This window comes from Rutidosis leptorrhynchoides, chromosome 3, assembly GCF_046630445.1.
Source record: "Rutidosis leptorrhynchoides isolate AG116_Rl617_1_P2 chromosome 3, CSIRO_AGI_Rlap_v1, whole genome shotgun sequence".
Lineage (NCBI taxonomy): Eukaryota > Viridiplantae > Streptophyta > Magnoliopsida > Asterales > Asteraceae > Rutidosis > Rutidosis leptorrhynchoides.
This window is the reverse complement of record NC_092335.1, coordinates 692,212,501-692,228,103: the sequence shown is the minus strand read 5'-3', so window position 1 is coordinate 692,228,103 and position 15,603 is coordinate 692,212,501. Positions and strand designations below refer to the sequence as shown.

The window sequence follows — 15,603 nt, the reverse complement described above, 5'->3', positions numbered from 1 at the left end:
TAGTATGATATATATACAGTTAAATGTTGTTACAATGATAATCGTTACATATATGTCTCGTTTCGAAATCATTAAGTTAGTAGTCTTGTTTTTACATATGTAGTTCATTGTTAATACACTTAATGACATGTTTACTTATCATTTATCATGATTAAACATAGTGTATCAATATCTTAATATGATTCATATGTATTTAGTAAGACGTTGTTATAACGATAATCGTTATATATATCGTTTCGAGTTTCTTAATTCAATAAACTCAATTTTATGAATATAACTCATTAGTAAAATACCTAATGAGATACATACTTATCATAATATCATGTTAACTATATATATAATCATATATATGTCATCATATAGTTTTTACAAGTTTTAACGTTCGTGAATCACCGGTCAACTTGGGTGGTCAATTGTCTATATGAAACCTATTTCAATTAATCAAGTCTTAACAAGTTTGATTGCTTAACATGTTGGAAATACTTAATCATGTAAATAACAATTTTATTTAATATATATAAATATGGAAAAGTTCGGGTCACTACAACTTTGGTAGTGAGTTGAGGATCAAGTCTATTGCCAACTCAGGACCAATGGAAGATCCAAGTCTCTCAAGCTGATCTATGTAGCTCTTCATTTTTAGAACATAAGAGCTTACAGATGTCCCCTCTTTCATCTTGCATGCGTGTAACGCTCTAACAGTTTCAAAGCGTTGTTGCCTAGCTTGTTGCTGGAACATTTCCTTTAGCTGCTTAAGCATCTCAAAGGCATCATGATGTTCCAGATCCTTTTGCAAGTCTGGAATCATGGTGGCTAACATGAGGCAAGCTACCTCTGTGGAGTCATCCGTGTGCTTAGTCCAAGCATCTCGGATGCTCTTAGTGGCATTAGCAGGGGGTTCCTCGGGAACGGGTCTATCAAGTATATACGACTCCTTTTCGACTTTGAGCACAATTCTCAAATTATGATACCAGTCTAAGAAGTTCGTATCATTGAGTTTTTTCTTCTCTAAAACAGATCTTTGAGAAAGGTGGTGAACGGGTGTAGTTGCATTGGGTGACATCTACAAAATTAACAAAGTTCTTTTAGTTATTTTAATATTTGATCCTTTAATAATTGATTACCCTAACTTTCTTAAAAAAATTAATTTGTTAAAGGCTAGAATTCAAGTTACATTTAACCTTGAGTGGTTGGCTGATGCTCTCTCCACTAAGTTTAAATTAACAAGGTAGGTAGCGATTACCAATTGCAAGTCTAATAAAATTTCTATATTTTAATGGGATCCTTAACAACAATTGTCAACTGGTATGTTTAATCCCATCTATGCCTTGGGCATCTTGTGTTTGGCTGATGCTCTCTCCACAAGAAGCACCAATTAAGTTGTCTTATTTAAAACTTATGGTGTTTGGCCCAAGACTGTCATGGGAATCGCGAAACACCATCTCGGTAATCTCAAGACGATCGTGGTGGTTGGCTGATGCTCTCTCCACAACGACGTACAAATGACAAGCGAGTGTCTTAAAAAGGATGGCATAAACTTACATTTTAAAAGGAATTTTGTGTTTTGTATTATTTCAATATGACAAAGCATTTCGTATAATAATTGTTGCATGCATTCAATAATATATTATACGTATACTTTAGATAAAATCATATTTTATATGTTGGTCTTGAGTTTATAGAATCTCTATTTTAGTCACTCACGGCGTGTCCAATTTTAAACTAATATCCTATATTAATATGTATATATTGAGCGCGCTAACTTAAGACCAATTTTAGTTTCTAATAAAACTCATTTTATTTAAAACTTTATACAAGAGTTTGGTTTAAATTTATTAAATTCATAAATTATTAAAATTCATAATTTTAATGTTAACTTTGAGCTTTATGTAAAAACTATTTTTTATTAAAACTCATTTTATACTTTTACGAAAAACCATTTTCAAAATTATATATAAATTTACCAAACTCTTATTTGCGTTTGATTTGTTAAAAAAATTATTTTCTAGCATGCAAATATCCTATATTCAAACATGCAACATACAAACATAAACACAACAATTAATAGGTGCATAGCCAAGCCTTTTCCTAATCGGTTTTCGTGAGCCAAACGAAGGGACCGGGTCAATCTAAGGACATAACAAATATCCATGCTCCATTGTGATGTCTTGAAGCTCCCACTTGCCTAGTCAGCATTTGGTGTTGCAAATGGCTCCAAAATTGCTTAGAACTCCATCTTGAATTTTCTTCATGTCTTGTTACATTTTTATAGATAAAATATACAAGTCTACACTAAGACTTTTACATCTCAAAATTAAACAAAACATGAAAAATAAAATTATTACAAACCATTATAAATGAAAGAATAATTTACAACCCAATCGAATTTCAACACAACCAAACATCACAAAATGGTCTAAAGGCTTTCTATGCACCATGCAACTTAATATATCAACTAGTATATATATAGCAACTTCTATAACCATACATGCATGTAAAAAGAATGGTTGTAGCAAATAAAATAACTAAGTTGCATTTTAGAAATCTACAACTTTTTCTTTTTAGAAAAAAAAGTTGTTCATTTCTAATAATAAGAACAAGTTCTTATTGTATATAACATAAGTTTCTTAACACATGCAAAAGCGGCTCTTGTACCACTGAAGAGGTTTGTATGATTTTTCATAAAACTATTTAGCAGCGGAAGCGCGTACAACAATTTTTAAACCTTTCAAAAACTCCCCACCAAGGATCCAATTGCATGTTGTTAAGAAAACTAAATAATAAATAGTGAGTTTAAAGACTACAACCTTTGAAGACTTTGAACTTTAGAAGTTATGGATGCTAAGGATGTAGGAACCAAAGTAGCCTCCCTCTATCGGTAATCCACACTTGAGCAAAGTTCCAATACCAAATGGATGCTAGTCCTTCTCAACCTTTTAAGACTTAACTTTAACTCCTAAATCTTTTACTTACTAAAAGACTTGCTTAGAAGTTATTTTCATGTAAGAAATGAAAGCACATGGAAACCCTTTTTATTTCATTGTGAATGTACGTACCAATTCTTTTTAAAGTGCAAGTATATGTATATATTCCAAATGTATGTTAGTTTTACTTATTTTAATAAGTGCACTTACACTTAAAATACATAAAGTAAAAGCTAACAAAAATAAAGGTAGACAAGATGATGGCATTAGATTATAATTATTCTTCCACCATCTCCATTATGCAAAGATGGTGTGTAAAGGTGTTCATGATATGATCCACATCATTAATTTAATCCATACATTTGTCATATATATATTTGTCAAACAAATATAACACAATCTTAAATGTTACATGCAACATTACTAGACTATGTGCATATATATTGATACTTCACTACACATAATTATTTCATCCAAATAATAATGTTGTCATATAAATTATGGTTGATTATATTTAAATCACATTTAAATATATACTTGGTATATAATTGCTCTTTGTGTGTGACCCTATAGGTTCATATGTTATTAGTAGTGTAAACATAAGTTGTGTCTTGGGCATTAATAACCAACTAGTCCAACGTAGACGATCAAAGTCGTCTTCATTAGGTCAAGATTGGTCAAATATAATCAAAGTTGGTCAATACCCGACTTGTCCCCACTAGTTTCCGACTTGGCTGATTAGCCCCAACAAGGTCGCGCCCAACTATCGACCTTTACAATGTTCGGCTAAAATTATCAGTTTAAGCTTTTAAAATAAGTTCAAGCAGCAATCTTTCTAGATATACGATTAAAAATGTATGTAGTCCAATCCTTAAATGCAATGACACCAAACCAAGTGTCATCTCCAAGTTGTGATCTTTCTTGATATACAACAATTAATGCATGTAGTACGTACAACTCATAAATGCAAAGAAGCAAAACCAGTTATCCTCCGAGACAATTTTTCAAAGACATACCAACAGTGATCTTTCTTACTCGTATACAGCTTTATATGTGATCGTGCATAAACTAGTTATTAGCTTAATGACGAGTGCTTTGGGGTGTATTTGTGGGGGATTGCTTGGTAGCACTCCGATAATGCGTGCAAACCCAACGGATGTCACCGGGGGTGGCTAGCAAGTGATTGTGAACTCTATCAAATTTTACGTAAAGGATTAGATGATAGAGTTATATCGTGTAATTAGGGCAAATATACATAGATGGATGGATGGACCTTCACGGCACTGCTTGCCAGTTATTACTGGTCTTGCCGAACACAAGTGTTTGTGCCTTATTCATCGGGCTTACCGTTGGGCGCGAACCGTCGAAGTACTTGATTACTTGTAATTAGGGCTTAATTCGGATACGAGTGCGTATCATTAATATAACCAAACCTAGAACCAACATAAGTATGTTTAAGTTTTTGTTAAAACCCATTTTCTCATGCTCTAAAAAAACCATGAACAATCAAAATAAATGTTCCAAAGCAATCTTAACACAGTCACATACGGAGTATCAGTTTAAGCTTTCCAACATTATTTGAAAAATAAACGATTCCACATACTGTCACCGTCCTCTTGGATTCATTAGTTTTCATGTCCATTCTTCAAGCTCTTTTCTCTTCCACCATCGCAAAGAAAACTAAAGTCGTCCCGGCTACAAAATAGTAGTATGCACCATAATAACTACAAAAATACACATAATTAGTACAATAGTAGAATATAAATGTACTTAAGAAAGAAAAGTAATACTTTACGTACTCAGTGTTATCCGGATCATTTTGGGGATCATATTTGTATATTTTAATTTCAGTGTTTTTTGAAATTATGTTTAAACTATCAAGCAAATCCCCAAAGAAGTGATGTTCCGACGACTTATCATACGCCATTTCCTTCTTCCATTCCTACAAAAATTCAATAATGTATATGTATATTTTTTGTATTAAAAAGAACAAAAATATTATTGCAGTAGGGTAGAAAAGGTAACTTTTTTATAACCTGGCCGACCTTCCCCAATTCCTCGTTGGCATCTTGTATCCGATGTTATTGTTGATATCATCTTTGAATTCTTCAAACGTACACTCTCTAATTTGCAAATAAGGTTGTGTGATTAAGTGGTTGACCCTGTTATTAAATTGGTAAATCCAAAATCAACTTTAAATAGCCCATGTATTTTTATTTATTTTTTATTTTTTTTTACAATAGAGAACCTTAAATCATCTCCAAGATAGTATGGAGAAGACTCCAACAGCCACAACATGGCACTCACTAACCTTTACAAAGAATTACAAAAATTTTTTAATATTATGTCAACATGAACATATATCACATTAAAAAATATATAACATGAAAAATTAGTTTAGTTTTTCTTAAAAAAAAAAAAAAAAAAAAAAAAAAAAAAAAAAAAAAAAAAAACTTACCTATGTTGATTGTTATCAGACCCTTGAAAGAAACGATCTAAGAGAGGGTCTTCCTGCTGAAGAAATTGATTGAGCTATATATTTACAAATTTATTGTTAATATACGAAGAAAAACGAATTGAAAGTTTTTACTGTCAAACAAATGATCTAAAATTTCAACCTCTGGAGCGCCTAGCTGCTGAAGATGTAGATGAATCTGTTTACAAAATTTATTGTTAAGATAGGAAAACAAATGAAAATGTTTTCTGTCAAAAAATTAAAGACATTACCCTTCGATCCCAAAAGTTGAGACTTCTGTTTTGCTCTATCAACATTTCTCGATCTTGCTCCGTCATCACTACTGTTTATAGAAGTTTTGTTAAATTTTTGCCATATATATAAAAATAAAATATAATATAAAATAATAATAATATCAATACCAATAATTAATAATTTAATTATTGGGTCGTTAAAATCTAAAAACTTGGCACTCTTAATTAAATGGTGGTGGCGTTTTAGAGTCGAAAATAATTCTCTTTGGTCCAATGTTATTAGAAGCATTTACGGGAGGGATGGGGGGGTTGGGGATTGTTGGTTCTAATAATTCTTCTCTTAAGCATTCTTCAGCTTGGAGCAATATAGTGAAGATTGGTAATGAGCTGCTCAAGATTGACATAAATATAGAATCACTTTTTGAGAGAAAGATTGACGACGGTCGAGATATACTTTTTTGGGAGGATCTATGGGTTGGGGATTCACGGCTAAAGGAGGCGTTTCCAAGGTTATTCAGACTCGACAACGAGGCAGCCCCTTCAATCAAAGACAGGGTTGAGTTCATCGCACTGGTCAAGACCTTTATCGGGCAGATTGCTAGGCGAATTATCACTTCTAATTTCAAGAATCGAAGGCAACGCAAAAATCAGTGAAAGTCTTAGTTCGTGGTGCTGCAAACTTACTAGTAAAGAAGACTACTGCTCCAAAATAATTGCTAGAAAAATTGACGAGCAATGTCTTTCAGGTACTCATTTTTGTGTCGAGACACTTATAAATAATTTACTTCCGCAGAAAATTGGTATATTCATATGGAGAGTCTTGAGAAACAGAATTCCGGACAGGGTTGAGTTAGATAAAGGGGGATCGATCGTGACTCGTTACTTTGTCCTATGTGTAAGGATGTTGTGAAGTCAGTCGATCATGCCTTAATTTCGTGTAAATTTGCAAACGAAGTGTGGTTGGGTACTTGGGTGTATACAAATGGTAGGGTATAGCCTTTCCAACGTGTTCAAGTATCGATAACTTGTTCACTGGTAATCGCAACATTGGGATATCGGGGCTCTCAAGAAAGTATGGCAAGCGGTCGAGTGGGTGTCGGGATATCTTTTATGGAAAAATAGAAATCAAAAAGTTTTCTATAATGATAGTTGGGCATCTTCAAAAGTTATATGTGAGATTCAAGTAAAAACTTTTGAATGGATTACTAATCGTTCAAGACACAAATTGCTTGATTGGCATCAATGACTTCTTCACCCAAGCTCCTTAAGCTTTCTTCATGTTAATAATCGGGATCCGGGTTGAATTTGTAGCTTGGGTCATTCTCATGTTTATAGTTTAAGTCATCAGTGTATTTCTATGTAATTGTATGTGTATTGTTTATGTAAATATCGTATATATATATAGTAGAGGGATCAAATGAAAAAAAAAATTGTGTGAGAACCCTGAGAGCTCAAAAATAACTGAAATTCGAGCAAAAAAAGGGAAATTCGAGCCAAAAAAGGCTATACCTTAATAATAATATAGTAGTTGTGCTTCTCTTTCACTTCCCTTCACTTGACTTTATACATTAAACAAATCTAAATAGAATAATTAATAAAATTTAAAAGTAATATAGTGTAGTTTATTGGAACAAATTACACTACCCTGTACCCTCTAAATCTAAGAGTGCGTTTGTTTGCCTCTTAATGGAATGGTTCAGCACTGAATGTTGAACTATTCAGCATTCAGTGCGTTTGTTTCTAACCTCTGAATGACATATAATGCTGAATGGTTCAGAATTCAGCTCTGAACCATTCAGAGATGAAACAATCTCTTAACCATTAAGAGCCTAAATTATCTATAATATTCTCCTCAAATCATATCCTGATCACCAAACTAACAAGTATATTAAATTTTTTATTCATGTCACACATTAATAGGGTAGTTAGTCAGTTTACATCGCTCATTCTAAATGATTATCAAACAGCTTATTTTCATTCAGAGCAAACCTTATTCAGAGGCTTTGGACCATTCAGATTCTGAATCATTCAGCACTAAATCATTCAGTTTTATCAAACGCACCCTAACTATCAAAATTACCCTTTTTAATCTAATACAGTATACAATAAGTACCATTGATTATTATTTTTTTATCCTCTAATTAGGGTAAAAACACGGGCTACCAACCCCCCCTTTTCATTATATCAACACATACAGGGACGGAGATCAATTAAAGGATATAATTTAGGTATTCAAGAAGCACGATTCTAAGTTTTAAATGGAGATCGATTCATGTTATCAATGAATACAATCTCGATTCAAAAATATGGATTCAAGAAGCACACTAACTAAGATGGATGTTCTTGATAAGGTTTATTATATTATACTTTGTTCTATTTACGTTTAAGGTTTGGTTTGGTTACTATTTTTTACAACAGTTGGATTCCGTTTCTAGAGTGCGAATAAACTTGATTATACATGTAATTTTAATTAAGGTAATTTCTACTCTGGATCAATTCAATTGGCGTTTCTTATCTATCCCTCCTGGTCCACCTACCCTGAACAAATCATCGATTTCATTATCATGGCCATATAAAAGAAACTTAGTATAAAAGCTAAGAACTTGGAGTCTAGTGAATCTCAGACTGGTAGGAAAAGATCTTGCTTGGTGATAGCAATTCAGACCCTTGGGTACTTTGAATCTAGGAAATTGATGTTAACTTTGTGACCTTGTCCGTCCTAGTATATAAACAGTTATGTATATTGTGTGTTATTGTCATATTTGAGATACAGATAATAGATATATGTATACAGTTTGAGATCCACTTTTTGTATCAACTCAAACCAACAAACAATTGGGCAAAAAGCCGAATGTTACTACACTGATTGATTGACTGTTTATGCGTTTTGATAAATTGTTGCTCTGATACACACTCATTTAGTCTATTTTTTACCACTAGCTACTCGACAAAGTCTACATTACACCAAGTATACCCAATCATATCAAAGGGGTATACTTTATAGGACGGTTTATTTGGGTTATATTCCCCCTTTTACCTAAAAGATAAAGGATGATTATCCCTCCATCTCCATATCTCCACATCCAAATTGCTCTTACAACCCACGTGCCTACGAAATTTTAGGGTTTCGTTTCTTCTTTGCACGAATTGGAACGATTTGAATCGTTACTGGCGATACCAAGGTTTGGGTTTCAAATTGTTCGTTTGTTTTGATTTAGCCGTTTTCAGATTTGTTAGGTTTATTTTCTATATTACTGTTACTGTGCTGTCACCGGAACAGTGTATTATTGCATTCGACCTAATATACGATTTCGAGTTTTAATGGGATTTCTTTATGTTGTCTGTTGATAAGTGTAACAAAATTTGTAACTTATGCTACCCTACCACCATAACATGTTCAAGCTAAATACGATTTTTTATTTTTTGCTTAGCTTAAAATATTTGTTGGAACAGAGCAGTGTTTTTTGAAGTTTAGATTAATTTAGCGACTTGACATAAAAAGAGACTATAAATAACTTCTCTTTGTTGGTTTTTATTCATGATGGTACTTATTACGTTTTGTTTCTTTCTCTGAAATATATGTATGCTGAATCAAGCTTGAATGCACTAGCTGTAAATAAGTTTGTGAAAGAGAATCAGAAATTGGCTATGGAATCATTAATTTGCTAAATTAGTGTAAGAAGTTGGAAAATGTGATTATGTAAGTTGTTATTTCATTTGCACATAGAAGGGTTAACTGTTGTAGAGTTTTTTAGAGGTTTTTGGTTGTCTAATTGATAAATGTGTTGTGAATCTGTACTTGAACATGTTAATGTGTTGTAACCGAATGTGTAGCACACCTTAGACTACTATCGTGGGACTTGTACAGCTGCCACATACTTACATGACTCAACCGGGTTGAATGTTGAAGTTTCGTCTACACGCCTTATATTGTAAGCCTTCATAAAATGTTTCCTATTTTAAATGTTTCAATTAGGCAAATACCATTTGTGTTTTGCATACTGCTTCTTATGGTGACTGCTTAATGGTAGACGATTGTTTAATGTGCAACTATCCTATATGAATTTAAAGAACCATGAACTACCATCATTGCCCAACCATGTGACGCTCTCATATTACAGACTGATTTCAACAGTCATCAAATATTTAATAAAGTTATTTATAAATGTTAGTTGTCACTATTATACTCTTTGGATTTATATATGTTGAAGTTTATGCAGCTTATGTCTTATGATCTATGTGTAGTTCTATATGTGGAGTTGTGGACATAGCAGCAAACGCCATACACTGATGATGTTTAATGTATGATAAGGTTTTTGAAAAAGAGTTTTCGGAGCTGGTCTTGCAATAGACAAGAAATGGGTCGTCTCTTACCAGAACAAGCTGCAGCCATCATCATTCAAATGAAGGAATAAACTTTTGGTAACCCTTTTATAATCCCCCTTATAAACGAATCGTGTTTAAGGTATATAGACAGTGAACGTAATTCACCGCAGCAACGCGCAACCACCACTTCACCGCAGCAACGCGTAACAACTTCACTCTGTTCAACTTGAGCACAAAGGTACACAACTGTTTTTATTTTTTATTTTTAAATATATTTACATTGACGGGTTGTGTATGCAAGGTTGAAGAACTCGGAACTCGTGGAGTTCTCGGGGACAATTTTTAGGAGTTCTCGGAGAACTCGGGGAGAATTCGGGAGCTCGGCTGTTGACTTTCGTTGAATTTTAATATATATATATATATATATGTATGTATGTATGTATGTATGTATGTATGTATGTATGTATGTATGTATGTATGTATGTATGTATGTATGTATGTATGTATGTATGTATGTATGTATGTATGTATGTATGTATGTATGTATGTATAAATATTAGGCTTTGACTGAGATTTGACCGAGAAATTCAATAAAATCGGATATTGAACCGAGAAGTTGACCGAGAAGTCCGAGAAATCGGTCGTTGACCGATTTTTTTGCCGATTCATAAACGAGAACTCGCCAAACTTCTGAATCCGAGTTATCGCCGAGTTCTCGCCAAACTCGCTATGTTGTACACCACGGTAATGATTCGTTACCATTATGTTGTATGAATCATGGATTGAAATAGGTTGTTTTGGGTTAGTCAAATGGGTCAACAGTCGCTTAAAGTGTATAGAAACGCTTACGACCTTCTTAACGGTATAATAATAATACCTTGATATCTCTAATCAAATCCGATATATTGATTGTTTCTGTAAACTTATATTGATAAGTTCATATGTGGAGCTAATTTAGCATGTTCAAATACAATATGATTGAGTTGTTTTGTCTTTGTGTATGATTTATTTTTATATATATTGGGTAGGTATCGTATGTAAGCGATCACCTGCCTCTGTTGGCAAATGGCTGCCTCTGTTTCTATGTTTTGTTTTATGTTTTTTTGGGAGTAGGTCCAACCCCTTTGGCAATCTACAGTCATAAACTGCAGGTCCAACCGATTTAACAACACCATCTGAACAAAGCTGAACGATTAACAACGAAAAAACACTCTCGGACAATGAACAACAGAGAGTCTTATACCCATCACCAGGTAAAAAAAGGGTTAGCTTTCTATTCGTGAAACACTAACGATTTCGATGTCAGATGAAGAAACCAGATCCTCCAAGAAAAAGAAATAATGATGTGGAGGAAAGTAACTGCAGCAACATATTTACCCTGAACAGGTTTAGTCTACGACTCTACGCTTTTGATCAACAATATTGTTATATAAGTACCACCTGTAATTAATCAATTGTATACTTTTGGTAAGACGCTTTTATTTATTAACTACACCCTGGCGGAACTCAACTGCAGGTATATGTACAACTATTGATGACGCGAGTCATCCCGACGCAACACGAGTGCCTTTCACTAGTTTATCTCAGAGGGGCTAATTATAGAAAAAAAAGAATGTGAACAGACAAAATAGATTGAAAGGATTGAATGGGTCATAGATAGTGTGTCACTTCTATCGGTTTCATGTTTTGTAGTTTTCTTTTGGTTTCGTAGTGTGTCACTTATGTTTGTAATTGGGTTTGGTTTGAATTAGGTTAGGTGAGGCTCGGTATAGATAGTCTCATTTATTAGCCGCTTTCTAGGTACGAGCCTCATTGGTGTTTTGTCTCTTGTATCTCTTGTTGAATTCGTTTTCTTTTGGAAAACGATTTCCCTTTTTATACTGTAATAGTCATCGTTATTATTTTTTCTTGAATGATACAGATGTTGATCGAAGATGAACCAGAGAAGTACCAGTCACAGTCTTCTAACTGCATCAAGACTGAGGTTGAACCAGATAGCCTTGAAGAGCTTTACAAAAAGGTCCATGCTGCTATTCGTGATGATCCTTGCCCCCAAGAAGTTGTTTCCGTGGAATTGATTGTAATGCAAGACTTTCTTTTATCTCTTTTTCAATTCAATTGTGCTTAGTTCTACGGATATTGGATGATGTACGTGTATGTGATTCTGCATGTTGTTGCATTTAGTAATGTGTGTGTGTGTGTGTGAATTGTGATCATAAATTAGGTTTGTTTATTAGAAAAATGTAGTATAAAGTACGCTGGTTTAGTTGTAAGTTCAGGATATCATATTTGAAGGCGTCAAGTAGCAAGCTGATATTAATAAACAACCTTGAAGACACCCTACTTTGGGTACACGATGAACTCATGACCAACAAGCACGTATAGGAGACTATGAGTTGCAGTGAGGCTAAATGGCGTTTTGAGATAAGCCCTCTGAATTTACGAGTGAGTATCATAGTCTTGATTAGTTGCATATGGAAAGGCGTTTTTTTTCCCCTTGTGAAGCTGTTATGTTATAGACCAAGAAAAAATTGTCACGGTATGAGGAAAGTTGCTCATATTAGCTATAACATCGATCAAAAACCATGGATTGAATGCTTTTTCCTCAAAGGTGTCAGTTGCCATTGAGACATATAAGCTATACCATAAATCGAGACCGTGATTTCTATGATTTTTTTTGCGTTTATTTCTAAGGCAGACTAACGAGTGACTAATGGCATAATATTGAATACTATGTGTCTTGATTTTAAACATAATCCGAGCACAAAGAGTTATCAGTTGTTACGGAAGAGAAAATGCCTATAGTAATGGGATCCCGGAAGTCACTTTTGAAAATGAGAACTAAAAAAGAAGTTGGATCAAATGAATGTGGGTTCAAAAGAACTTGACCTACTGGTTGTCACTGGCAGATGGAACTCGACCTAGTTCAAAGGAACTTGACCTACTGGTTGTCACTTGTCACTCGCTGATAATGATAGTGACTCCTAACGATAAGCAATGGTTATGTGTTTGTGTAAAATTGTGCAATCTAACCAAAAATTGTGTGTTTTTTATTGTTTCATACAGAAATTTTTTCTACAGGGGGTGAAAAAAAAAAAATTAAAAGCGTAACAATTTTTTTGGGCAAAATATGGAAGGTTTTGAGTAAAATATGGAGGTTTTTTCAGTGGCGGAAATAGAATTTTTTTTACCGGGGGCAAAAAAAAATTAAAAGCGTAGCAATTTTTTTGGCAAAATATGGATGTTTGTGGATAAATTTTGAAGGTTTTGGGTAAAATATGGAGGTTTTTGGACAAAATCCTGAGACTTTTGGACAAAATATGGAGAATTTGAGGGCAAAATATGAAGACTTTTAGACAAAAAAAAAAAAAAAAATCTACTGGGGCAAAATAAATAAAAAAAATCCAAAATTTGCACTAAAAATTCCAATCCACTATGGGCGCATAGGGATGGCAATGGGCGAGAAAAAACCCGTGACCCGCGGGTACCCGATCCGCGATGGGCGGGTAAAATCATTAAATCTTACCTGCGGGCACGGGTACGGGTAAAAATTTATACCCGCCGATGGGTCACGGGCGGGTCGCGGGTATATACTACCCGTTGCGGGTAAAACCCGACCCGTGAATACATGAGACTTTTCTTAATATCCACTAATTAATACCTACAATTTTGATTAAATTTAAAAGTTATATTACTAGTATTTGAATAATGATTAAATATATAATATTATATACAAGTAAAAAAGTTAATTTTTACGTCATTATACATAGCTTGTACATATGATTTTATAATTAATAAAATTATTTGAATTTTCTAATAAAAAGTTGTATATTAATATTACCCGAGGGTTACCCGCGGGTCACGGGTATTCGTGGGTCACGGGCATGGGCGAAAAGGTTTTACCCTTGGGCGGGTAACGGGTCTCAACGTGCAAAAAAGAAACCCGACGGGCGGGTCGCGGGTATATAGAACCCGTGCCCGTTACCCGCGGGCGCCATCCCTAGGGCGCATGCTCCCGCTTGTCCCTTACTACTTCCGCCCCTGGGTTTTTGGGTAAAATATAGAGGTTTTTGGGCAATACACCGAGACTTTTGGGCAAAATATAAAGAATTTGAGGGTAAAATATAAAACTTTTGGAAAAAAAAATCACTGGGACAAACTAAAAATACAAAATTATTACACAAAAAATTTTGAATCCACTGGGACGGATGCCCCCGCTTGTCCCTTACTAGTTCCTCCATCTTTTCGTCTTAACATGTATAGTTTTCATTCAAACTCATAAGAACTATTATTGCCTTTTTTCATTGCCTTCTTAAGAAGTCAATCCTATAAATCTATTCAACTACCCAAATTTAAAATGAAAAGTATGGAGTGCTATCAATAGTCAGATACGATGCAAGTGAACTAATTTATGAGCAATTAAAGTTTATACTTACAACATTCTCATTCTCCCGGTAAAAGTAACTTGTGGGAATTTAACAAAATCAACATCCACTTTTGCAACCGATATGATTGATGGGTAAGGAATACAATAGATCACATTGTTACGATGTTTATATCCTATCCTACTATACATTAAAAAGGTTTTTTATTAGCTAATAAATATTTTTTAAAACATCTTTATAACTGTTAGATCAAAAAATTACTTTAACCTACCCCTTAATCCAATGGCTCATATTCATCATCCATCATTTCATTATTAGCTAATAAATCATAAAATTATTTTAAACTACCTAAAATACCCATATAAGTGAACCACGCACGGGGTATTGAGGAGTATTTCATCGATGCCTCCAATCGTAAACGGATTGTAAATAAAATATCAATCGTATAACACCATGCTCCCAGTTTCATCATCATCATCATCATCATCATCATCATCATCATCTACAACGAATCGATGTAACAATCATCATCTTGAACGCAACAGCCCTAATGGCTCTCTCTATCATAATCTTGATGGTTCAATCATAATTTGTTAAACAAACCCTCTTCTTTTTCACCCATTTTTCACGTTGTTCTAAAATACGTAATGAGGGTTCTGTAATCACAACCTAGCATCCATTGTCACACTCCTTAGTCCTCCTCACAAATTAATCACCACCATCTCCAATCGTGGCCAGCAGCGCTGTCGTGGCAAAAACCCCCGTTTCCAGTCACCGGATAGCTCCACACGCCGCCAAAACTACAGCTTCCACACCAGCAGATTTTAGTGTTGATTTCTTTGTTCGTTGTATAAGTGTGTATATTTGTTTGTGTTGCAAGTGAAGGCGGTGTTGTGAATGACGGAATTGATTTTTCGATTTTAATATTTTCAGTGTTTGTGCATTAACGTGGAAGCGTCTTTTAATTTCTACCAACCTCACATTTTTCAGTTGAAATCTGTAAACTACAAAGGATTTAGTTGACTTAAATTGTAAATTTAGGTATGAACCATTCCATTATAAAATCCAAGTATTTGATTTGTGTATTTTCAATAATTATTTTGTAAACCCTCATTCTGCCATAGTTGACTGCCATATAACAATGATTTGCTTCGTTACATTAGTTTCAGCTCTATATGGATAAGCAATTCGTTAATTGTTGCGACTTTGTTGCACATTTGAAATGGTTCTATAAGTATTTTCTTTCATGTAGGCAAGGT

At 34.0% G+C, this 15,603-nt stretch overlaps 2 protein-coding genes across 2 annotated transcripts; both read right to left on the bottom strand.

Moving 5' to 3' along the window:
* Nucleotides 1-541: 541 nt before the first annotated feature.
* On the bottom strand, nt 542-1,063 carry LOC139902744 (uncharacterized). The gene has a single exon (XM_071885346.1). It carries the CDS (start codon nt 1,061-1,063, stop codon nt 542-544), a length of 522 nt encoding a protein of 173 aa, XP_071741447.1.
* A 3,386-nt stretch (nt 1,064-4,449) lies between these two features.
* On the bottom strand, nt 4,450-5,717 carry LOC139902743 (uncharacterized). The gene is made up of 7 exons (XM_071885345.1): nt 5,652-5,717; nt 5,543-5,578; nt 5,383-5,456; nt 5,173-5,235; nt 4,961-5,086; nt 4,724-4,866; nt 4,450-4,648 (listed from the first exon to the last, which is right to left on the bottom strand). The coding sequence occupies exons 1-6, from the start codon at nt 5,715-5,717 to the stop codon at nt 4,794-4,796; spliced, it is 438 nt and encodes a 145-aa protein (XP_071741446.1). The 3' UTR covers nt 4,450-4,648; nt 4,724-4,793.
* Nucleotides 5,718-15,603: the final 9,886 nt, after the last annotated feature.

Coding starts and splice junctions, on each gene's coding strand:
- LOC139902744 (XM_071885346.1), bottom strand. CDS start 1,063: ATGTCACCCAATGCAACTACACCCGTTCACCACCTTTCTCAAAGATCT.
- LOC139902743 (XM_071885345.1), bottom strand. CDS start 5,717: ATGACGGAGCAAGATCGAGAAATGTTGATAGAGCAAAACAGAAGTCTC. Junction 5,579..5,651: donor TCAACTTTTGGGATCGAAGG/GTAATGTCTTTA, acceptor TTTTGTAAACAG/ATTCATCTACATCTTCAGCA. Junction 4,867..4,960: donor AATTGGGGAAGGTCGGCCAG/GTTATAAAAAAG, acceptor GAATTTTTGTAG/GAATGGAAGAAGGAAATGGC.